General features: G+C 50.6%; 10 protein-coding genes across 10 annotated transcripts; 8 read left to right on the top strand and 2 right to left on the bottom strand.

Moving 5' to 3' along the window:
* Positions 1 to 300: 300 nt before the first annotated feature.
* BDV59DRAFT_185456 (DUF3176 domain-containing protein) lies at positions 301 to 2,538 on the top strand. The gene is made up of 2 exons (XM_073690851.1): positions 301 to 655; positions 712 to 2,538. The coding sequence occupies exons 1-2, from the start codon at positions 306 to 308 to the stop codon at positions 2,045 to 2,047; spliced, it is 1,686 nt and encodes a 561-aa protein (XP_073544738.1). The 5' UTR covers positions 301 to 305; the 3' UTR covers positions 2,048 to 2,538.
* Positions 2,539 to 2,704: 166 nt separating this feature from the next.
* On the top strand, positions 2,705 to 3,640 carry BDV59DRAFT_209926 (Metallo-dependent phosphatase-like protein; the record flags this gene model as incomplete). The annotated part of the gene is made up of 2 exons (XM_073695480.1): positions 2,705 to 3,118; positions 3,192 to 3,640. The coding sequence occupies 2 exons, from the start codon at positions 2,705 to 2,707 to the stop codon at positions 3,543 to 3,545; spliced, it is 768 nt and encodes a 255-aa protein (XP_073544739.1). The 3' UTR covers positions 3,546 to 3,640.
* Positions 3,641 to 4,384: 744 nt separating this feature from the next.
* BDV59DRAFT_209928 (putative integral membrane protein) lies at positions 4,385 to 7,690 on the top strand (the record flags this gene model as incomplete). Its single annotated transcript, XM_073695481.1, has 8 exons — positions 4,385 to 4,468; positions 4,521 to 4,558; positions 4,658 to 4,681; positions 4,739 to 4,920; positions 5,092 to 5,251; positions 5,302 to 5,478; positions 6,003 to 7,293; positions 7,349 to 7,690. 8 exons carry the CDS (start codon positions 4,385 to 4,387, stop codon positions 7,688 to 7,690), a joined length of 2,298 nt encoding a protein of 765 aa, XP_073544740.1.
* A 301-nt stretch (positions 7,691 to 7,991) lies between these two features.
* BDV59DRAFT_101104 (presequence translocated-associated motor subunit PAM17) lies at positions 7,992 to 9,034 on the top strand. The gene is made up of 2 exons (XM_073686420.1): positions 7,992 to 8,615; positions 8,687 to 9,034. Exons 1-2 carry the CDS (start codon positions 8,028 to 8,030, stop codon positions 8,861 to 8,863), a joined length of 765 nt encoding a protein of 254 aa, XP_073544741.1. The 5' UTR covers positions 7,992 to 8,027; the 3' UTR covers positions 8,864 to 9,034.
* Position 9,035: 1 nt separating this feature from the next.
* BDV59DRAFT_209929 (enoyl-CoA hydratase/isomerase family protein) lies at positions 9,036 to 10,257 on the bottom strand (the record flags this gene model as incomplete). The annotated part of the gene is made up of 4 exons (XM_073695482.1): positions 9,036 to 9,289; positions 9,350 to 9,706; positions 9,764 to 9,874; positions 9,935 to 10,257. 4 exons carry the CDS (start codon positions 10,255 to 10,257, stop codon positions 9,139 to 9,141), a joined length of 942 nt encoding a protein of 313 aa, XP_073544742.1. The 3' UTR covers positions 9,036 to 9,138.
* Positions 10,258 to 11,122: 865 nt separating this feature from the next.
* BDV59DRAFT_185467 (uncharacterized protein) lies at positions 11,123 to 12,684 on the top strand. The gene has a single exon (XM_073690852.1). It carries the CDS (start codon positions 11,218 to 11,220, stop codon positions 12,511 to 12,513), a length of 1,296 nt encoding a protein of 431 aa, XP_073544743.1. The 5' UTR covers positions 11,123 to 11,217; the 3' UTR covers positions 12,514 to 12,684.
* A 6-nt stretch (positions 12,685 to 12,690) lies between these two features.
* On the top strand, positions 12,691 to 14,383 carry BDV59DRAFT_185468 (uncharacterized protein). The gene is made up of 2 exons (XM_073690853.1): positions 12,691 to 12,730; positions 12,781 to 14,383. Exons 1-2 carry the CDS (start codon positions 12,728 to 12,730, stop codon positions 14,071 to 14,073), a joined length of 1,296 nt encoding a protein of 431 aa, XP_073544744.1. The 5' UTR covers positions 12,691 to 12,727; the 3' UTR covers positions 14,074 to 14,383.
* Positions 14,384 to 14,887: 504 nt separating this feature from the next.
* BDV59DRAFT_195289 (ankyrin repeat domain-containing protein) lies at positions 14,888 to 16,888 on the top strand (the record flags this gene model as incomplete). Its single annotated transcript, XM_073692532.1, has 3 exons — positions 14,888 to 14,997; positions 15,376 to 15,593; positions 15,633 to 16,888. 3 exons carry the CDS (start codon positions 14,888 to 14,890, stop codon positions 16,886 to 16,888), a joined length of 1,584 nt encoding a protein of 527 aa, XP_073544745.1.
* Positions 16,889 to 18,336: 1,448 nt separating this feature from the next.
* On the bottom strand, positions 18,337 to 20,453 carry BDV59DRAFT_209933 (MFS transporter; the record flags this gene model as incomplete). Its single annotated transcript, XM_073695483.1, has 7 exons — positions 18,337 to 18,441; positions 18,568 to 18,924; positions 18,989 to 19,118; positions 19,173 to 19,491; positions 19,570 to 19,675; positions 19,729 to 20,118; positions 20,181 to 20,453. The coding sequence occupies 7 exons, from the start codon at positions 20,451 to 20,453 to the stop codon at positions 18,337 to 18,339; spliced, it is 1,680 nt and encodes a 559-aa protein (XP_073544746.1).
* Positions 20,454 to 21,429: 976 nt separating this feature from the next.
* Positions 21,430 to 22,587, top strand: BDV59DRAFT_195291 (glycerate kinase family protein; the record flags this gene model as incomplete). Its single annotated transcript, XM_073692533.1, has 1 exon — positions 21,430 to 22,587. The coding sequence occupies one exon, from the start codon at positions 21,430 to 21,432 to the stop codon at positions 22,585 to 22,587; it is 1,158 nt and encodes a 385-aa protein (XP_073544747.1).
* Positions 22,588 to 22,913: the final 326 nt, after the last annotated feature.

A 22,913-nucleotide genomic window follows, 5' to 3' on the forward strand; every position in this document is an offset into this window, starting at 1 on the left:
TGTCTCCGCTTGGTGTGCCAGTTGCCGTAATGGGGAAAGCGGGGAAGATAAGAGGTCGATCGGCCCCTTCGATCAATCACCGGCCGTCCAGCTTTTAGGTAAGCCCGCCGTCGCCTGTGATAAGCCCGACTCGCCGACAGCGGACCCTGATTGGCCAGCTGAGCGAATCCAGCGAATCGAAGTATACGCAGTAAGCGCTGGGATGCTCATGCATGCGACTGTGTACTCCTGGCGCGTAGACTTGGATATATATGTTCACTGTATGTTGCATAATTCTCATTTCCAATTTAACCTGCTCTTCAGCAATGCAAACCCACAGACCGTGCTTCAGCAGACTCAACAACTACTGGCTCTGGGAGGCCACCCTCTGTGTCGGAAGCCTCTTCGCTCTACTCGCGGTCATCGGCGTACTATGGTTCTATGACGGCAAACCTATTCCAGATTGGCCGTACGGCACAACAATTAACTCGGTTCTCTCATGGCTTACGCAGGTTCTGACCGCCAGCATGGTCGGTACCGTGGCACCGTGTCTGAGTCAATCCAAGTGGATCTACTTTAGTACGGGCACCCGACCGCTCATCGAATTGGATTGGTACGACTGGGCCAGTAGGGGACCACTAGGTTGTACAGTCTTTTTGTGGACATCGCGAATGAGGTATGTTCCGTTCTTGGACATGACCGGTCCACCCGTCATATCCTGACGAAAATCAGACGCTCCGCTACATTCGGCGCTCTTATTACTGTCCTAGCCATTGGAATCGGGCCATTCGTACAGCAGATGGCTACCGTGAGAAATCAGCATGTGCAAACGGATGACCCTGCATCGGTTACCAGGGCAGAGTTGTATTACGAAACCTCAAATTATTCGGATGTATCCAGCGAAACCGTTTTTGCGGTGTTCGGTGCTGTATTTGAGAATTCTAATGCGTCCAGTCTCATCGCACCAAAGTGTCCTACTGGAAATTGCGACATCGCCCCTTTCCGGTCTCTGGCGGTCTGTTCCGAGTGTATAGACGTCTCTCATCTTTTGTCCCTCAGCATGGAACAACTACCGTGCATCAGCATATCCACCTACAAGCATACCCTTCCCAACGGGGTCCACCTGAACATCACCCAAGATCCAAGCGTGAAAATGGGATATCTTTCCACCGGCGCAAAGCCGATGTATCAGCCGGGAAAGCGTCTTCCTGGCACGACAGACTTTGGCGACAGCACCGTCCTCGATTTCGATGCCATTACCGTTCCTCAAGGAGAAAATTTGACCAACGCAACTGCAACCCATTGCTCTTTGTATTGGTGTGTGAACACCTACTCCGTGGGCATGACAAACAATGTAGTACAGGAGAGGCTGGTAGACACATACTATGACCCAAACGCCCAATTCAAAGACGAGATCCTGAAAATTGGCCCCCGGGTGGAGGCGAATTTGACATCAACGGATTTTTATGTCAACCAAGACAGCGCTATACTGCTCAACGAGTGGCTCGTGGATAAATTCAACATCGCTAATCAGTATGATTATTATTGCAGAACAAAAACATTTACTGTACGAACAAGCAGAGACTACTCACTCTCTGATGAGTTCGTTTGGCCGCTGCTTAACACCCAGATGCCCGATTTATTTTCAAGGCTGGCAGCGGCTCTAACTACTCATGTGCGGAAGGTAGGCCTCCGTGCGAAAAATGCAACAGCTGCCGCGTTCGATGTTGCACCAGCCGAACATGCACCTGGCATCTCGTGGACCATGGAAACACAGATCCACGTGCGATGGGCCTGGATCATACTTCCAGCATTGTTGATTCTATCGGCAATTATTTTCCTGGGCCTGACAATCTTACAAACAAAAAGAAGTGGGCTGGATGTGCGCAAATCGTCGTGTCTACCGTTGCTTTATTCGGGATTGGATGAAGATATTCAGAAGGAAATGCGCATAGAAGGCGATCTGACACAGGCAGAAGGCCTTGCGGAACAGATATCGGTTAGACTTGTGAAGGATGGCTCACTGAACGAATGGCGTCTGGAATCGATGGATGCAATAGTTGATTGAGCATTTGTTTCGCGCCAGTTCGGGTGGCAAGGTGGTCTATCATTAGGGGAGAAAACGTCCATCGCCTCTCTCCATTCTTCATTCTTCATATGGACACGACAACATCGAACTGAACTGAGATGTTTCAAATCGTCACCTTTCATGGTCTTGGATTACCGTAGCAAATTCAGTCTCATTCTCTCGAGTTTGTCTTCATCCATGCTATATACTATCCTGCGAAACGGGATAGCCATGTTCATCCAATTTCATTCTCAGTCGCACCCTCCACTCTCCATCACGGATACCAGAAATTTTCGGATGGAAATTGAAGCCCAGAGAAACCCAGGGTAGAATCGAGCAAGTCTACTGTACATGAACCACTCGTGGAACATTATAGTAGTTTAATGCTATCTCCCCAATCACATACGGCGGTATGTCTCTTTCCTTGAGGGCGAACAGGATCGGCTTAATAAGGTTGATTGATAATATCCATTTTCTTTGTTTCTCGTGCAGGGTGACTGATTTTGTGACTTGTGGACAACCGCAGTTGCTTTAAATAAACATCTCCGGCCTTCCATAGACGCCATTAGCACAAAATTGGCGCAGCGCTTACAAAAACTACAAAAACCCCCCTTCCCAGTGATGACTTAGAGCATTTGGTAAGTATGGACAGACACAATGTTTGAGAAAGTACACTTAATTTTCAATAAATTGTCTACCTCTTTCCAAGTTCTCTCTGACCTCCATCTTGAGATCAATCAACAGTACCTATCTTTTGAGATACCTGTATGCGCTAAGCACCTCATCCTCGCCGGTGATGTTGGGCGGTTAGTAGACTACGACAACTATCGTGATTTTTTACAAAAGCAGACAGATCGATTCGAGCTTGTCTTTCTGGTACTTGGCAACCATGAGTTCTATAACGACACCTTTGTAGCAGGACTACGAAAGGCTAGGCAACTCGCGCAGGAACCTTCTTTGAACGGGCGCCTAATTCTCCTCCACCAGGGCCGCTACAATATTCCAGGATCCCGTGTTATTATCCTTGGCTGCACACTCTGGTCTAAAGTCCCAAATGAAGCAATGGACATTGTCCGGTCGAAAACACAAGACTTCAAAAAAAATTCAACACTGGACAGTTGACAAACATAACGGATCTCATGAGGCAGACCTTACTTGGCTGCTGAGCGAGATAGAGTCAATACAAAGCAAGAACAAGACACAGAATAAAAAGCAGTCTATACTGGTCGTGACGCACTATGCTCCGTCACACCAGGGCACATCCAGCCCCCAGCACACGAATAACCCTTGGAGCTCCGCCTTTGCAACTGACATCGTCTCGCAGATCTCAGAATCGAGTGGTGTCAAAGTTTGGGTTTTTGGGCATACACACTACACTACGGAGTTTAAAAATCAGGGAATACGAGTCGTGGCAAATCAACGTGGATATGTGCTTCCCTGGAATAATTCGCAGGGATCGAAGGATAGGTTCAACGTCGGGAAAGTTATACATGTATGATTCGTGGCTGCATCTTTATTTTAGTTAGGATTATTCATCACTGCTTATCATAGTTATCATGGATAAGATCAAGAGTAGATTGACTCAGATCAGGGGCCAATATAGTTGCATCGTGGTTGATTGACCAATACATGTAAAAGTCTTATTGCGTCTATGCAAAAAATCCAATCGACGGGTGCTGCCTTTGTGAAGGACTGCTGTTGCCCAAGGAACTGGAGAAAGAGAGTATGTCCCTGGAAGCCCGTGTCCCATTGCGTTGAGCCGACTATTGGCGATTGTCAGTGGGCAACCGCACATTGATCAATGGCGGCGCTGGCGAAATTCTGGAAAGAAAGCAGAAGAGGACTGTAAGAGGTTTGTCTAGAGGTGAATCGTTCCATTGGACAGATATCTTGTTGTAACGTCGGCGACTTAGTATTATAGGTGGCTTTACATCTGTTATATTTACGAGGAGATTTAGGTTAACTAATATGTTTCTTAATTATGTTATGTGTAAGTATTGGAATTCCTTGTAGGTGCATAAAGCGGCACTGGATCACCTGACGGGCTTAGGGCAGCGGCTGATCAGCTGCCGAGCTTCCGGGCGTTTGTGCCTTGCTGAGCAGAAGGAAAGAAGGCGAAGATCTTTTTTCGCCTTCTTTCTTACATAGAAAATATTCCCGTAGAGCATCTTCCTTCGTTCTCATCGTCTATATCTCCTATTGCATCTATAGACCTCCTCAGTGCCACCTTGCTCTTATCCGCCGCATATCGTTAGTAACCCGTGCTTACCACGTCCATTGCTCAGCCCTTCCGACTTCTGATCGTCGACCATTCTACACTCCAGGGACTGCTCCAACATGGCTATTGCACAGACACTCGTGAAGAAGCATCCTCTGCAACGCTTCCCCAGTCCCTCTAGAGGCCTTTCCGCCCTTGTACATGTAAGTTTGTTCTCGCCATGGTCCACTGGAACCTCGGCTGATGATCCCACAGCTACTGGGCCTCTCCAGCTTCATCTGGTCCTTCAAATAGTAAGTGCTCTTTCATGAGAGATCAACTGGACTTTGGTGCTTGATCATTTGCCATTTGATTCATGCTTAATGCTTGGCCGATGGACTAACGCATGGTAGTATGCACGAGAACCCGAATCGAGCGTAAGTTTTCCATGGTCTTTCTGCCCGCACACGAAAAATATAATGATTAATCGGCAGAAACGAGGCATATGGATGGCATTTCCAATACCTGACGGTCATCGGCCTATCACTGGCCACCCTGACTTTCGCGGTCGGCCTCCTAGCCGACCTGACGTTGTCGACCAGACTCTTTCTCCTCAAGAATCTCCTGTCGATTTGCAGTGCTCCGATGGAGGTCTTGATCAGCGTTCTTTATTGGGGTCTTCGCGCGGTTCGTGGCTCGAATAATCGGCGTGCGTTCTACTCTCCATTGCTAATGCTGTATAGATCGATGAACGTCTGGTGGTTCCTGATTGGGCGGTAATTCCTCTGAACGCTGGTAGGTCAAACCGCAAGGGCCTAACTGTGTCACACTTGCTCACCCCTGGTAGATATTAGCTTCCATGCGGTACCGTCCGTCGTCCTGCTGATCGATTTGCTTCTTTTGTCCCCTCCGTGGACCATCACCGTGGTTCCCGCCCTGGGATTGTCGAGCTCCATCGCTTTTGGCTACTGGTTCTGGATCGAGAAGTGTTTCGCGCACAATGGCTGGTATGTCCTGTGTTGACAACTCGCCTCCGAGCAATCACTGATCTTCCCAGGTATCCGTATCCGATCTTCGAACAGGTCCCGTTTGAAGGCCGGGTGGGGCTTTTCGTCCTAAGCGCCGTCGTGATGGCTTTCAGTACTGCGACCCTGAAGGGCCTCTATGGCCGCGTTAATGGCTACGGAACCACTTCCCCGGCTCAATCTAGGCCTGGAGCCATTAAGAAAAACGGGTTATCGTAAACGATGCTTCCGATGTCATTTTTTAGCCTGAATCCGCCCTGGGAATTGAAGGAGTCAGGTCGGTTTCGAGCTTGGGTACATAGATACAACGGCATAGAAGGATTAGAGAGAGACTTTGCTTGTCGAGAAGCCTCGTTCGGGCATTCGTTCTTTTAACCAAAGAAACGTCTAGAGAGAACGATAGAATAGATCAGAATCAAGCAATGGCTAAACTAGTGTACCATGGTTTGCTCCCCACCACCAGGCGAGAACCTCGGGATCCCCGCACTATATAGCCGACTTCCCCAGTGCGGAGTACATATCAAGCCATGAACATCCCGGACAGGCATTGGCCAGGAGTAAACCATAACTGCAGATCAGGCCGTGATTTGTGTCTGCTCACGACTTCTGTGGGCAAACCTTTCTACCAGCCAACATGGAATACCGCCCCGAAAAGGACTATGACCTTCCCTGCCTCGACTTGGTTTCCCTAATATTTGGCACGCATCCCTGTTTCCTACAATATTCTCCATAGTTCACCTCCTAACATCCAACCTCCAGACTCCCCGCTATCGCACAGCACGGAAACCACCGTCCTGCATGCCGAAGCGGCCGACCCAACCAACAGCATCACCAAGGCCCAGGCACGAAACTTCACCAAACGCTTCGCACATATCCTCCGCACGGAGTTCGGCATCGGCCAAAATGCCCGCGGCAAGGATGCCGTCCTCATCATCTCTGCCAACCAGGTGCTCCTACCGACGGTATACTACGGCACTGTCGCCGCCGGCGGGGTCTACGCGGCGGCCTCCACTGCCCTGACAGTCCCAGAGCTTGCGCGGCAGATCCGCCAGTCAAAAAGCCAGGTCATTGTGACCTGCGTCGAGAACCAGGCCAAGGCCCTACAGGCGGCACAACAATGCGACGTCCCGGCCGAGCGAGTGCTCGTTCTCGACAGCATGGGGCACCAGCGCGCGCTGCGGAGTGTCGCCCATCCGCAGCGGAACTATCTCGACAGCGCCGGCGAGCTGGAATGGGAACGCATAACCGACCAGGCCACGCTCGAAAAAACGGTCATCTGTCTCCTGTACTCCAGCGGCACGACTGGCCCGCCCAAGGGCGTGATGCTGACGCACATGAACCTCGTCTCCGAGGCCGTGCTGGCTCAACTCGTCCTGCGCGAGACCAGACACGGCAAGCCGCACTTGCAGGTGCCGTACGTCACAGTCGGACACCTGCCCACGGCGCATATCGCCGGCGTATTAGGGTATTTCGTCACGCCTGCGGTGGCCGGCGGGTCCGTGTACTGGATGCCGCGCTTCAACATCGACCTGTTCATCGACTACTGTAAGAAATACCGCGTGACGTTCCTGGCCACCGCGCCGCCCGTGTATCTCGCCATCGCTGAGAACCCCCGCGTCACGGATCACTTTGCCACGCTGATCCGCGCCGAGTCGGGCGCTGCGCCGCTGAGCATTGAGGTGCAGCACCGCGCGGAGAGAAAAATGGGCTGCGCCATCAGTCAGCGCTGGGGGCTGACGGAGTCGACCGGCAGCGTGACGACCATGCCCTGGGGTCAGGAGGACAGCACGGGGAGTATCAGCCCGTTGCTCCCGAATGTGAGACTGCGTATTGTGGACGGCGAGTCGCGCGATGTACCGCAGGGCATGGAGGGCGAGCTGATTGTCAAGGGGCCTATGGTGACCCCCGGGTACTTTGAGAACCCTGAGGCTACGGCTGCGGCGTTCACAGCAGATGGATGGTTCCGCACGGGGGATATTGGGCTCTGGAGGGATGGGAAAATCTACATGGTGGATCGGAAGAAGGTGAGATTCCCGGTACATCAAGTCTCGGGGGATTGTTGGCTAATGGATCTGCTAGGAGTTGATCAAGTATAAGGGCTTGCAGGTCTCCCCGGTTGAAGTGGAGGCTTGCCTGCTCACGCACGACGGTGTTGCCGATGCGGCAGTGATTGGAGTTACCGATCCGGCTGCGCCAGGGAATGAGCTTCCCCGGGCGTATGTTGTGCGAGAGAAGGGGCGCGAAGTATCCGAGCAGGAGCTGAAGGAGCACGTCAAGGCGAACATGTCTCGTCACAAACAGCTGCGAGGCGGCGTGGTCTTTACCAAGGAGATCCCGAAGAGCTCATCTGGCAAGATCCTCCGGCGACAGCTGCGGGAACAGGCGAAGGTTGAATCGGCGCCGCCCCGGGCGAAATTATAGATTGATAGACAGGAGAAGAAGATAGACTAGATTGTCTGACGGTTGTTGGACCCGAGAATGACGCACTGATGTTTGCATGTCGACAAGAGGTAGTTGCATGTACATGTCGTAGTAATGATCAGTTTTGATTATGTAGGAGCTCATTCCCTGCCAACTCGCCTGGACGTAGGGAGTCGAAGTATATACGGACGATGTAAGGCGATGTTGAAGGTGTTGAAGTGACCTCATTGGTCCACCCGCTTACATAAGCTCCCCGTGCAGTTCTCCGACTTCCAGCAAGCAAAATCCATCTTCGTTCCAACATCGATCGACCTGACCACCCCAACCGCCCTCCAAGATGCATGCGAACCTCGTTGCTGCCCCTGTGCGGGCTTCCCTTCTGGCCGGTCGTCTTTCCTCCCTCGCTCCGCTCGCCAACCCAACTACACCCACCTTTTATCACTCGATCTCGTGCAAGTCGCAGGCTCGTCCAGCCAGCACAGCAGCTATTCAGCCCCAGGTCCTTTCAGCTCGCTCTACGACCACTCTGAAGGCGTTTACTCGTCCAAACACCGGCAACTGTTTCCCCGTCTCTTACCCCACCGCCTCCTGTCGCGCAAATTCCACCGATGCTTCCGCCGCCGCCGCCCGCAATGAGGCTGCCAAGCTCGACTGGAACTCCTTCTTCAAGCTGCGTGCCTCCCGTAGGAGATACTCGCTCGCCTCGTCGGTCATTAGCTCGATGGCCACCACTGTGGTGGGTGCACAGATCCTGTCCAACCAGGATCTGGAGCACCTCGGCGCCCAGGTGATGGGCCTGGACCCGTTCGTGGTGTTGGGGATGGCGACAGCCGCCTGCGGTGCCGTGGGTTGGCTGGTAGGTCCATTTGTCGGCAACGCCGTTTGGGGACTGGTGTATCGGCGCTACAAGCCTGCCGTTGTGATTGTGCGTTGTATTCTGATTATCCTCTACTATCCTTCGGTCCACTCGGAGCTAACCTGGTGTAACCCCCGCAGAAAGAGAAAGAGTTCTTCGACCGCATCAAGCGTTTCCGTGTCGACCCCTCGTCCAACTCGATCGCCAACCCCGTCCCGGACTATTACGGAGAGAAGATCGGCAGTGTCCAGGGATACCGCCAGTGGCTGAAGGACCAGCGCGCATACAACCGCAAGAGACGCCATTTCATCCTTTAAACGAGTCTTTCCTTTCTCCTGTGCATTTTGTCGGCGAATCTTGCTCCTATCTACCCCGTCTTGTTCATGACTGCTTTTTCTTATGTTTTTGGTCGACTCTGGTCTGGTGTACAAGTATTTTTCCACTGCGGGTGTTATTAAGCGATATGCGACTTGTCAATATGAATTGATTGAGTTAGTCGAGTGACTTGTTTGTCATCACCTGAGACTAGAGGTATAGTAGTGTCTCGGATTATTGGCCAAGTGATATCCACAGTTCCACAGCTACAGCTCATCTACAGCTTCGGTTTTCTCGCCGCCGGCGCCTTCGGCTCAATGGTAGCCTCATACCACCAGGGGTAGTTAGCGGGGCCGTTCTCTTCCAGCGTAGCCTTGAAGTTAGGCTTTCGCTTCTCAAAGAAGGCCGTGACACCTTCTTTCTGATCCCTACGGTATATCAGCACAAGATTTCTCCAATACCACATTTCGCAAAAGGGGATAACCCACCCAGCCCCAAACATATGGTAGATAATTCCAGACTCCAACAGATGAGCCTCTTCGGGGGACTCGGGTCCACGCCACATCAAGGCGCGGTTCAGCGTGGATGCCATAGGGCTGACGTTCTGCGCGATCTCGTTCGCCAGCTCCAGCGCGCGCGGAAGCACCTGCGACTGTTCCGGCAGAGACTCGGCAAACAGGCCGTTGAAATGCGGCGAACTAGATGGGAAGACGCCGCCAGTTGAGACGAGATAGAGCGCCCGCGAGAAGCCGATCAGCCGGGGAAGGAAGTACGACGAGCAGGATTCCATGGTGATGCCGCGGCGGCCGAAGACGAAGCCATACTTTGACTTGTCGTGGGCAATGCTATCCTTTATCAGCTCTCGTCCGGAAGGATGGTCAAATTGGCCCGGGGGAAGCTACCGAATCACCGCTGGGAGAACCATGGTCATGCCCACGCCGACGGCAGAGCCCTGCATGGCGGCGATGGTGGGCTTGCGGCACTTGTGGATGGCGAGAGCGACACGACCACCACTGGCCAGTTTGTTAGCTTGTACAGGGTATGGCTAGAGTCCTGAGAGGGTCGATACGAACCTATCACGGTGGTCCTGGGTGCGCTCTTTGGGACCGCCGCTGAATCCGATCTCCAGGTCGGCTCCCGCGCAGAAGGTGTTCCCAGCGCCGGTCAGGACGACAGCCTTGACACGCTCGTCCACGTCGAACATGCCAAAGGCCTTCTCCAGGTCCTCAGCCATCTGCTGGGTGAAGGCATTGCGCTTTTCCGGGCGGTTCAGAGTCACGATCACGACGGGTGTGGCGGTGGGAGCACCCGCAGGAGAATGTGAGACCTTGACATGGCCTAGTTGGAGCTTCTCGTATGACGAGGGCACCTCGATCGGTGGCGGAGAGAAATACATAGCTCGATTGTTTGGATGGTTACGATGTGCTGCAATGTGGTGTAGGGGTGGGGATCGAATCAGTCGATGGTTGCGTTCCAGACTCGAGCAGTTATAAAGCCGATTTGCACCTCCTCCGACGGTTTGGGATCGGCTGTCCGTCGGTTACGGCGTGCGATGGGCGAAGTCATACTCGAGGATCGAGAAGTTGCCCGGGTGCCTCGGTCTAGTCGGCTACAGCTCGGAGGGTCTAGGCGTTGGTTTACCCCGCAAGGAGCGGAGAAGGATCGCCACTGCTGTGCTGTGAAGGTGACGGGTTGAGGATAAACTTTGAATGACATTTATGGCTGTATAAGTGAGAATACGGCGATGGAATGGGATTTGATGCATTTGCCTGTAGAAGAGTTCAATTGCTGCACCACCCCGTGCAAATATATATTAGGCGTTTCTGTGTACTGTTGTGCTCTGTATGAATAGGTTCCCCCTATAGGAGCCACAGTTTGAATATCAACCCATCTAGGATACAGGCAATAAGAGCCACAAGGTTGAGGATGGTTTGGTATGGGTTTTATAGATCGGGGTCAAGATGAACTCAATCGCCAGAGGAAATCTCATCAGCGGAGGGGATTAGATAAGCAGTCACTGGCAGATACTCAACGAATCAGGAGGGAGCTGTCCCTGATAAGTCGCTGCAAGCGATTGGCTGGGGGGTGATGTGGCTGGAGTCGACAGGGGCCATTGGTCCGTGAGAAGGATCCATTTACTGCTATCGGCTAATGAAGAATCACCGACACAGTCAAGCCCTAGGAAGACCCCACTTTGCGATGCTTAAATTATTTTGGGACCCTTGATTATTTGATTATTTTCCCCCTTTCGTCAGTCGTGCCTTTTTCTCTCCCCGCGTCGCCCCATATCGTCTTTGGCTTCTCCATCTCCATCTCACCATCCTCGCAGTCTCCAGCCCACTATGTCCATGTCCCAATGCTGCTCCTCAACAGGAAACAGAGACTGTCGCTAGTCTCGTTCTTCTTCTTCTACTTCCTCCTCTTCCTCTACTGCAGCTTTAATTCTGCCCGTGATCCCGGCTCTGCCTTCTTTCAACCCAGAGCGGGCTATCAGCCGGTACACAGCCCGAAGAGAATCAAGGAGTCCCTGGAATATCTCTCCGCCTTCAACGCTTCCTCCCCAGGGCTTGAACTAGACCCGCACGCGACGACAACGCAGAATGTCTCCATCTGTGTCGGAATCGTCACCGTTCGACGCCCTCTCATTCAAACACTTGACCTCGTAGTGGGATCGCTTCTCGATGGACTCACTTCCGAACAGCGGTCCTCGCTTGCGCTTCATGTTCTCTTTGCTCTCACCCATCCCGCTGATCATCCACTCTACGAACATCCCTGGGTTGCAAACGTGGTCAACCGCTCTCTGACGTATGGCTGGGTGAACGATGCGCCACTGACATCCCTGCGGCGATTAGAGATGTCGCAGAACTACAAGAAGAAGTCTTTGATTGACTATCGACTCGCCCTGCAGTCGTGTTACGACTATACAGATGCTCCGTGGATTATGATGTTGGAGGATGACGTTTTGGCCCAAGATGCTTGGTATAACCATACCATGCGAAGCATACAGAATATGGAGGGGTGGAAGAACCAGGGCAAAATACGGGATTGGCTGTATCTCCGTCTGTTCTACACAGAGAAGTTCTTGGGATGGAACTCTGAGTTCTGGCCGGTCTACCTTGGCTGGAGCGTGGTTGTCGTCCTGGCGACGGCCGTCGTGGGGATTTGCTGCAGACGCAGAGTACGACCGTTGCAGGACATTCTGTCGAATAGATTCCTGGCGATCTTCTGTCTGCTATGCATGCCTCTCCTCATCGGTCTCTACTTCCTAGCAGGCCGGGTAACGATGCGCCCGATGCAACCCGGGATCCACCTGATGAACAAACACGGATGTTGCTCCCAAGCGCTGGTCTTTCCTCGGGAAAAGATTCCCATCGTCACCAATGAGCTGATGGTTGTGCAAGACTGGAAGAAGCTCAAAGCAGTGGATACGGTCATCGAAATGGTGGGCAACGACAATGGCTTTGATCGGCTGGCGCTCTCACCACCGCTAATGCAACACGTCGGCGCGGCATCGTACAAAGAAGATAAGAAGAAATGGAATCTTGACTATTCCGTTGGTGGAGCACATGGAGTGTGGAGTATGGAATTCGAGAAGGCATACGAACAGGCTCGATTTGGCGATGGCATCCCCAATACTCTGTGGTTGAACTGAACGTTCAATCCTCGAGAAGTTTTTTTCGACGTGCATATTAGACACTCTATGAACATAGCCATGTACATAATCATGTACAATTATTCACTGTTTCAATCGGCGTGTTTACTCTTGGGGGTGTAACTAAAAATCCAGTATCAGGTGACGGCCGCAGCCGCTCACTAAGCGCGTACAACTCTTGGGGATCATCCAACCTCATGAACCAACCTCGATCATGGTACGCCCCCTGCCTTTATATCCCGTTAGCAGTGCCCCTAAACTATATAGAGTCGAATCGCCCTACGCAGTTTACCTTACCGCAGCTGCCCCATCTCAGCAAGGGGCTGGTGCGGACGCAAAACTCAGCTGACCCCCTGCCATCGATACGCATTACGGAGGAATTCTAGCCTGGGGGAAATGAACGATTATCGATATACTATTCAAGTTGAAGGGCCTGACGGACCCGAAAACCAGGAACATAAAGACCACCTCCTTGCACAACTGAAAGACACTCCACGGGACATTCGCTCTCTTCAACTGACGAAAGGAACCCCCTCCGATACCGAATGGTCGCTTCTAGGGAATCACTTCACCAACATCAAAGACCTTGAGCTGCACGCCGGTTTTAACGAAGACCTAAATGACGCCAAACTTCCAACGCACTGGCCATTGGAGCGGCTGCTTGTAAGCGACTCTGGCGCGGAAGTGTTTCGTACACCGTTCGTCCTCGAAGGAAGGGTCAGACATTTAATTCTGCTCCTGACATATGGGTTGCGATTTGAGGGACCAACATGCGCAGAGCTTAGCCGCGCAAACCGCGAAGCCATTAAACGAGGGGAGAAGGAGCCCAAATATATCGGCAATATTGAGGTAACATTCATGCCCGACCTCGTCCGCGAAGACCTCAGGAAAAGATATGCGTCATTCGACGCAAAGCCACCGGCTGAAAACAAAGACGCTTTACTCCTTCCGAAGGCGGTTCCCACGAAGATGGCTGAACTAGAGATCCTCGAGAACGACGCTATGGACACGTTCACCAGGATGGCCATTGCTCTTCCCCACGTTGTGGAGAATCTGTCCGTGCTCAATATCCGCTCCACTAGCAACGATTTTGAGTATAACACGGAGCCAATATTTCCAAGTGTGCTTTCGCAACTGCGGCAATTGAATACATTTGTTTTCACTGTTGGGGAAGTCTTCGGGGATAAGGATACTCTTCGGAATCTCTACAAGTCCTTCCCACCGAATATCTCAACGCTACGTTTTCGAGGCCCTGTAACGCTGCATGAATCCAGTGAGTGGGCTAAGTGGGTAGAGTCTTTTGACTCGGGCGAATTTTTGCCAAAGCTAAAGCGTCTCAGCCTTGTCCTGGATTTATACTTTGAACCAAAGGATAAATCGTGGAGCAAGATGAGGCGTTGCTCTGCACCCGAGGAGATGCTTCGACAGTCGGAAGAGGCATGTAGGCAACTTTACGATGTTGTCAGGAAACGTGATGTTGTGGTCGAACCATTCCGGGATCAGTGGAGCAAGTATTCACCAATCTTCACTCAGGTGGATGAGCGATGGATGCAGTCTTAAGATACTGCTGCCCATATTCGTCTAGGCATGCTATCAATCCACCGGGCTCGGCGTTTTGATAAGGTCTTCTACTCCGCTCTCTGTCAGTAAAACCCTTTAATATGTGGTCTATGAGGCCTGTGCTGCAGAATCTTTGGCACAGTCCCTGTGAGATGTCCAGCATTAATCCAACTCTTTCATTGTAACTATACATGGCCCCACACATCATCAGATTCTAGCCTGAAACTATGGATGATAAAGGGATTCACATCTCAATGCGCTTCTAAATTATAACCTATCCTGCCATCAACTTTAGTGTTTAAACAAAAGGACTAATCGATTACGCTAATAGTGATACGAAGATTCTCTAAGGGAGACTTGATTGCTGCCGGTCGACCCAGGACCATGGGTTTTAACTACCAAAGTTTGCGTTGTCTTGATACCGAAGCAAAAGCAAAGAAAAGCACAACCATCAATCCAACAAGTAATCGCTTATGTAGAAGCTCAATACAAGCGATGGCATGCTATGATCGACACGCCTCTATCATGAATGCTCATCGCTCCATCTTATTTTCCATCTGAACGACCAAGCTGACTGCCAGGATTCTGATAGGCGCGCTTGTATGTGTATCGCATGGAAAGCAACCCGCGAGTCTTCTTCTCTCTGGTTGGTTAATGGATATTTGAACAAGGCAGAGACGTCAAAGTCCCATGGTTGGTGGGAGGGGTTAGGGTGCTTTTCCTGTCATCCTGACGTGGGCTACGTAGCTGTTTATAAGAAATGCCGAGCTCGCACTCAGTCCCAGCACAAAACAGATCAAACAAAGCTCAGATAATGGACATCTACCAAGCAGCAGGCCAAGGCGATATCGGCTCAATGAAAGCTGCACTTGAGCGAGGTTGTGATGTCAATGTCCCCGATAAAGACGGTAGGCCACCTCTCTGGTTTGCAGCACTAAATGGCCGGACGGGCGCATGTGAATTCCTCCTTGCCCAAGGGGCAAATGTGGAGCTGCAAAAACCTAACATCCTCGAAGTCGCAGTTGAACGAGGTCATACAGAGGTCGTTGCACTAATGTGGACAGTTTGCAGAGAAGAGAGAAAATACCACTCTCTGGAGACAGCCATTTCACTGGGTCTTCATCAAGTTGCAGAGTCCTTGATAGAAACCGGTGAATTTGAGCATAAGAATTCCCCTGCTGGTTTTGAACGACTTTTGGAAGATGGATTCCCCGAGCGAGAATCTGCTGTCTTTCAGCAGTGGGAGAGATTTCTCTTTGTTCGACGCGGACGTCAGCTGAAGCTGGATCAAATATTCCTTAGCTATGCCCTTCTTCTCGCGGCGAAAGCGGATAACAATGCAGGGCTTCGGTTGGTGAATTTCTTGCTTGCAGAAACTGTGGCGGATGTGAATTGCAGGATCAAGATCAATCGTCCGTCGGCCAAACAATGTGAGACCCCTTTAACGGCTGCAGCTGAGAAGGGTAATCTGGAGGTTCTGGCTACTTTGCTCGACCATCCAAACATCAGTCTGAAGGAATGTGGCAAATATAACTGTCCTGCTTTTCTCCACCTATTAGGCAGTCCACAATCTATCTCAACAGAAAGAGGCCGCATCCTCGTACGCAGGTTGTGTTTTGAGGCTTCCGATAACCTCTGGATTGATACTAGGGATACTTGTTTGGTAACGGCTTTCGAGAACGTGCTCCAGTTTGGCGACAGTGACATTGTGAAACAAGTGATTAGTGTTGTTTTTGGCGCAGCTGGAAGTCTTATTCTACCACTTCTGATTCGAGCCAAGGAGGCCGATGGCCTGAAGTGGATTTTGAACTACGACTCGGTGTCTTCCTCAAACCCGCCACCAAGACTTTGGGTCTTACTCTGCGATTCTCTCCAACGAAATTTCGATTTACAGGCCCTGGAACTTTTTACTCGCGTCGCGGAATTATTCGTGGAGAAAAAGATCTGGAATGGGGCTATATTGAACTGCCTCTACGCAGGCAATTTTTCTTTCGTCAAGCAGTTCTTCTACCCTTTCCATGAGAGGCCATCAAAGCGGGTGGTAGAAGAAACGTTGATTGGCCTCCCAGCGGCGTCGACTGACCAGTCCCTTATGAAACAATGGGCCGATCAAGGATGGGCAAATGTAGCCTTGTGGAGTGCCATTCACTTTGGATTATGGCAGAACCCATCTTTCAAAAACATTCTTTTCGATCCCAGTGTCGACCTGAATAGCTCAGATCCGGATCCCACCAGCCTGGAAATGTCAGAGACAGGGAACATTCCCCATGCATATTTCGACGACTTGACTAGCGAGGGAACACAATTACCTATAAGACCTCCGGTCTCCAATATGCCCCCTTATTACCAACACAAAGCCCTCCAAGACTGGCAAATGCAAGTGATGCTACTGGAGCAGCAGAATAACAGACGGCTGTTAATGACTCGGCAAAATCGGGCTGCAAAATGCCCTCTTTCGTGGGCTGTGGCACGCCGCAATTCTCAACTTGTGGATACGCTCTTACTTAGTCCGCGGCTCAACATTAATGCGCAGGACAGCTGCCGACGAACTCCGCTTATGTATGCAATTGCTGTTGCTCATATGCATATTGTAGAAAGGATATTAGGTCATGGAGACACCGACGTCAATATGCAGGATTCAAAGGGGAGGACTGCTATATTTTACGCTGTGCAAGGCAGGAATCTGCGTATCTTAAAGCTGCTGGTTGGGACGCAGAGGGTGGACTTTTCAATCCGGAATTTTACCGGCCAAAGTGTCCACGATCTCGCAAAGGGGAATGGGGACAACGATATAATGGCTGCACTCGTTCATTAAGGCAAAGCTTGGGCAGAGCTTTTCTTAATATACCTTTCGCAGATTAACCACTGTACTCGTACCCTGAGTGATGGTTGGTCGACTTTGTCTTCTAGTCTAATAATTGACTTCAGAGGTATAAATGAATCGTCTGCATATCACGTCCTATTCCCGGGGATGACGGGTATCTTATAATGGTCTACTGAGATACAAGGGCGCTGGCTAATATCATATGCCGAAGTCGGAAAGTCCAGAGGCAACGAACACTTCTTACAAACGAAACACAACGACGTACATATCTCGTACAGTATTGGAGGATAAAAGAGACCGTGCTCTATGTGAAATACCTAACTCCATCTATTTTCCAGGACAAAGCCCTTTTTTTGCGGTGGTTCGAAGTTGGCTATCCCACAAAATCGGCAGACATCTCTGTATCCACGACATGATCGGTTTCCCAAGAGAATACACGGGAACTCCTTGCCCATGCAACCAATGATAAAATCATTGGAGCAATGAATTGTCTAATCCGGCGAATACCAATCCAGTATGCTGAGCGAAAGCGTCCAATGCATTGGGTCACGAAACATGGATGCCTTCTGTGCCGCCTGCGAAGCCACCATGCAGAGAACCCCGTGGAGAGGCAGGGGCAGGTAGATAAAGGGATCTCCGCATAGCGAATGCTTAACTAGCGGTTTAAGGTGCCTCAGCAAGCGAGAATAACGAATAACTGTCAGTTCCCGCTTTTCTCCACTATTTTCGCTGGCTAAATGCTTGGCTGCTATATTTATCTCCGGGGCTGCCGATCAGGACCCTGACGGCAAATGATTAGTATCCTCCAGCGCGGGGTTAAAACTAGCTTGTTCGTTAATGCAGAGATGAGGTCATTTTTTTGTGTTCGAAACCAGCTACACTTGGAGGCCTGATTCGGTGTCGCCGAAAGAAGAGGGATCACCGGTAAACGGTGTAGCTCAGTTTCGAATGGTATCATTCATGGGCCTGATGATCTGGTCAGGGTTAAACCAGCTAATTTCCTGCAAGTTACATCACGAGAAGATGATTTCCGCATCTTCAGGATTTTTGGATCCAGTATCGCATTAGCATTCCATTATGCAGTATTATCCCCAGCATTTGGCAGGTCTTGCGAGTATACCAATCCATGATGGGAAAGTCGAATGCCGATTTATCCGACTACATTTGCGATACGTCGGTCCATATGAGTTGATATTATCCAGAGGCACCGATAACAGAATATTTTCGTACATCTATACTCCGCCAAACTAGTCAGAAAGGAAATTCGACATTGATATGCCATGGGGAATAAACGGCTACAAACACAATGTCTACGCAAGAGCAAATCAATACATGACTAACTATCTTTAGCGAAAGACTTAGAATAAAAACAAACTCTTTAATTAAAAGTTCCAAGATCAAAGCTGAGTGGGGATAGGAGAAATTGGACCCTTGGGCCCTCACAACGATTTGTGCACTGAGATGCACTGCCACCGTCGCGGGTCCCATTCTGCCACTTGCACAGAGAAATTTACAACGTATGATTTCCGCATTTCTACCCTGATCTAGGCAACAGTCTAGCAAAATGACAATCAATTACTCTATCCTGCACAATACGGGCTCTTGGCTCTGAGCCATTCCCCGTAGTACCACAACAATAACGGCGCAACAATACCAAGCGCCAGACTGACAAATGCGAGCAGACTATTCCCCCATCCTATGCCCAGTGCGTGATAAAGTCTCTCTGCAAATAACGGGAAGGCAAAACCAGCCAATGTTCGTACAAATGCGGCGGCGCCAGTGGCACTGGCGGCATAGCGGGTATAGGCATCGACCACATAGGTCTGGGCGCATTGAAAGGAGATAATCAGCCCGATCGCAAAGATCGCGGCACCAATATTGGGTATGATCCAGTGAGTATGGTACTGAGCACTCCATCCGTAGAGAAACAGTCCAACAGGGACGAGTAGTCCCCCGGGGAGCATTAGTGGAATGCGGAATTCGGGCCGTCCTGGATGGTCATAATATCTCTGAAGACGCACATATACCTTCAAGCTCTACGGTTAGCTTGCTTCCTATTAAAGCTCACAACGGGAAGATGAATGAGCTTACTATATCGACCACCCGGCCACAAAATTGAAGGCCAATCACAAAGCCTACTCCAAGCGAGATGTAGTTCAAGCTGGCTATGCCCTTTCCTTGGCTGTACACGCCCTCCCACACAAGGGGGAAAGATGCTAGGCTGCAACATATGAGTAACGGAAACTCGAGAAGTATACGACTTGGGTATACTCACACAAGATACATCAGCCCATATTGATAGCCTCTGTACAAGGATAGAGCCTGGATAGCCGGTTGAGTAAAAAGCATCCGAAACGGACGAATAAAATTCTTCCGTAGGACCTGGCCGAATGTTCGATCTGGCCTATCATACTCGGTATGAAGCCGGTGGTTACCTGTTAGCTTCTGTAGTTTTCTTTTTTTAGTCGCGAGAATCTTAGGAGCATAGGTTTCCCGCAGGAAAAGAAACGCTAAAAGCTGCACAAGAGCGTCGGCCATGGATACAACCCAGAAAATCCATCGCCATGACAGGTACTGGGTTAGGTATCCACCCGCTGTATCCAAGGCTCGTATTAGCTCTTGGTTATTTCTATTGTGGAGCATGGGATGGTAGCTGTTCACTCGGCACTTACCAATAGGGCCAATAGCGGGTCCGATGAAGGGCATCAGGCTGTAAAGTGCTGTCGCTCCTCCTCGCTCCTCTTTTCGCCAGCAGTCGCTGAGAACACCGCCTCCAATCTAGCCCAGGAATTAGCAAATTTTCCATCGGAGAGGGGATCTTGGATGCATACTGCTTGCGGGGCGCTTCCACCGAAGCCACTGAGAAAACGGAAAGCGAGCATCTGTTCTCCAGAAGTAGCAAAGCCGCACACGGTATTAAAAACCAAATAGAACATGTTTGCTGACTGTAGTACGACTACACGTCCATACATCTCCGAGAGCGGTGCGATTATGAACGGTCCCAGCGCATATGCCAGTAAGAAGATTGACATGAGAAGATACTGCTTGATATCCGACTGAATTCGAAATTCATCCGCCATCGTTGATAAAGCAGGAGCCACCATAGTTGAGGAAACTGGCGATATGAATGTGAAACAGGATACCAAGAGTGTCGAAATCCATTTTCTTGGGCGGCTCCAATTGAGAGGGTTTGATGGATCGTCTGGGCCAGACCAGGTCACCTATTCCGTATTAGTTACCCAGCATAGACCAGGGAAAGGAAGATGGTTTAAAGGAGACACACAAGCGAATCTTGGTCCACAAACAGCAGGTGACTCTGCTGCTCATGATTAGCGCCCAGATTTGGTTCAGCACTGGTATTGCCCTGGTCTTGGTCGGATTCCGAATCGTGCTGTGTACCATCTGACAGCGTATGTTTCTGGTACGAATCGGAGCTAAGACGAACGGCCGGAACAGGGATACCATATCTGGAGTCGTATTCCGTATAGAATTGAACAGAAGGGAGAGGAATCATTCCATCCTCCTCATCACGACTATGTGCGACTGAATATGACATAGTGAGAAGTGTGTAGCTAAAGCGAGTGAAGTTCAGCAGGTCAATAACAGAAGGAATACAGGCGTAAATAGGACGAGAAAGAAATCTATACGAGGGTTAAATTTTTCTTTTGCAATGGCACTGAGTGCCCAGTACACTTTTTATGTTCACTCCCAAATCCTCGCTACCATCCCACTTGGCCTCACTCCGCATAGAGTCCACATATTGAATATTCTATTTTTGATCACTCATTCTGCATATTACAGCTCAGGTACAAAGCAGTAAGGCTGTGCAGAAGAGAAGAGGCCGCCAAATGGAGCGGAATTCTCATTTGTTTGGCCAAGGAGAAAGGCAGCAGTTTATCGGTCTTGGGCTAGTGGCTTTGCTACGTGGCCAAGCTCAAAGTAGAATTCGGAAATTGTCCTCGTGGACCCATAGCGTGTGATGTTACCTCGCAGGCCAGTGCTCCAAATGGGCACTTTGACATCCTCCATGGAGAAATTCTCATGTTGATCAGCATTGCTTAGGGCTGTCCCCGCCAAGCGGACCTGCTTTGCCCACGCGAGAGCGGTATATGCCTTAGGCCCAGGCAACCACATTGAACAATTTTAGAAACTCGGCCTGTATATCACCACTATAGTCTTTTTTTCATGGCGTTCAACGTGGCTTGTGCCTGTTCCGTGTCGGTTCGGCGATATGGGCGACATGCGAGTGGGCTCGTGGTGACCCATGCTCCCGTCAGAAGATAGCAGAGAGGGGCTGAAGAGTCAACAGGACGCCGACAAATGATTGCCTGTGGCTTCACTCAGCTGTGCTATTCCTGGAATTTGATATTGTATATAAGGGCCTTGCGGTCCCAGTGACACCCAAGTCTATATTGAGACGCATTCAACGTTCGTTCAGATTCATACCCTCGTTGCTCGATTCGAATAAATCTTCACACATAGACACTCGTTTTCCTTTCACCATACTTATCGTCCTAATTTGGTCATTCACAATGAACGTATTGGTCTGCCCGTCCGGGTTTAAAGGCAGTATTGACCCTCCCACTGCAGCCAACTGCATCGAGGCGGGTATCCTGCGCGCTCTACCCTCAGCCAAGATACGCAAGGTGCCACTTGCGGATGGCGGCGAGGGCTTCGCACATTCTCTGGTTGCTGCCAGGGGCGGGGAGATGCGCCAGGTCACTGTCACTGGCCCTGTTGGCACCACGATTTCCTCGTCTTATGGAGTCATCCAACAGGGCCAATCCAAAACAGCGGTTATTGAAATTGCTGCTGCTGCTGGACTGACCCTGGTGCCTCGTGACTGCCGGAACCCGTGTGTTACAACCACATTTGGCGTAGGGCAATTGATTGTCTCTGCATTGGATGAGGGAGTGCAGCGCATAATTGTGGGCTGTGGAGATTCTGGTACCAGCGACGGCGGGGCCGGGATGCTCCAGGCCCTTGGGGCACGGTTTATCGGTCGTGATGGTTCTGAGCTTCCTCACGCTGGGGGAGGCCAGTCCTTGATTGCCCTGGGCAGCATAGATCTTTCAAGTCTGCATCCTCGTTTGGAGGAAGTCGACATCGAGGTTGCCTGTAACTGGAAGAACATTCTCTGTGGGCCGAATGGGGTGGCGCGTGTATATGGTCCACAGAAAGGGGCATCTCCCAAACAGACAGAAGCGTTGGAAGCTGCGTTGGATATTTATGCTTCTGCTTGCAGGGACATTTTGGGCTATGATGTAGCCAAAATGCCTGGTAGTGGAGCCTCTGGCGGCTTGGGGGCTGGCTTGATGCTCTTAGGTGCGACACTTCGTCCTCGATATGATGCTATAATGGAGTACTTCAATCTTGAGGGACTGTTTGAGGACTGTGATCTGGTGTTCACTGCTGAAGGCGGGATTGATTATCAGACACCGAGGGGAAAGATCCCAGCGGAGGTTGCGATGCGGGCGAAAAAATATCAGATCCCCGTCATCGTACTGGCAGGTACGATTGGGGACGAAGCAGAGGTGAATTACGATGTTGGAATCAATGCGTACGCCTCAATCCTCCAGCGTCCATCCACCCTGGAAGAAGCTATTGCGGAAGCAGAGCGACTTTTGACGGAAAGTGCAGAAGGAGTAATGCGTATGGTGGTTGTAGGTCGGAAGTTGGCTAGACGGTGAGAATGGGAGAGAAGGGAATATATGACTTATGAAATGTTGATACCAGGACCAGAATCGAGATTATAGTTTCGTAGGATGTGGAGAATATAACTAAACTGTATAATCATCTTGTTCTTCTATTTTTAACCACCATATATGGCCAAGACTTTGATATGAAGATCGTTCACCTCATACTGGTGATAATCACGACATTTCCCTGCTGGTGTAGATCGATTGTCAAGCAGACGAGGATCAACATCCTTGGCATTCGATAGGACGACGAGTATTTGCCAGCAGAGCATAGGCAGCATAGCGGATCTTTCTCTGCATTCGTAAGCTTTCTTTGT

The sequence above is a fragment of the Aspergillus ambiguus genome, assembly GCF_047715705.1.
Source record: "Aspergillus ambiguus strain CBS 117.58 unplaced genomic scaffold BDV59scaffold_36, whole genome shotgun sequence".
In the NCBI taxonomy this organism is placed as follows: domain Eukaryota; kingdom Fungi; phylum Ascomycota; class Eurotiomycetes; order Eurotiales; family Aspergillaceae; genus Aspergillus; species Aspergillus ambiguus.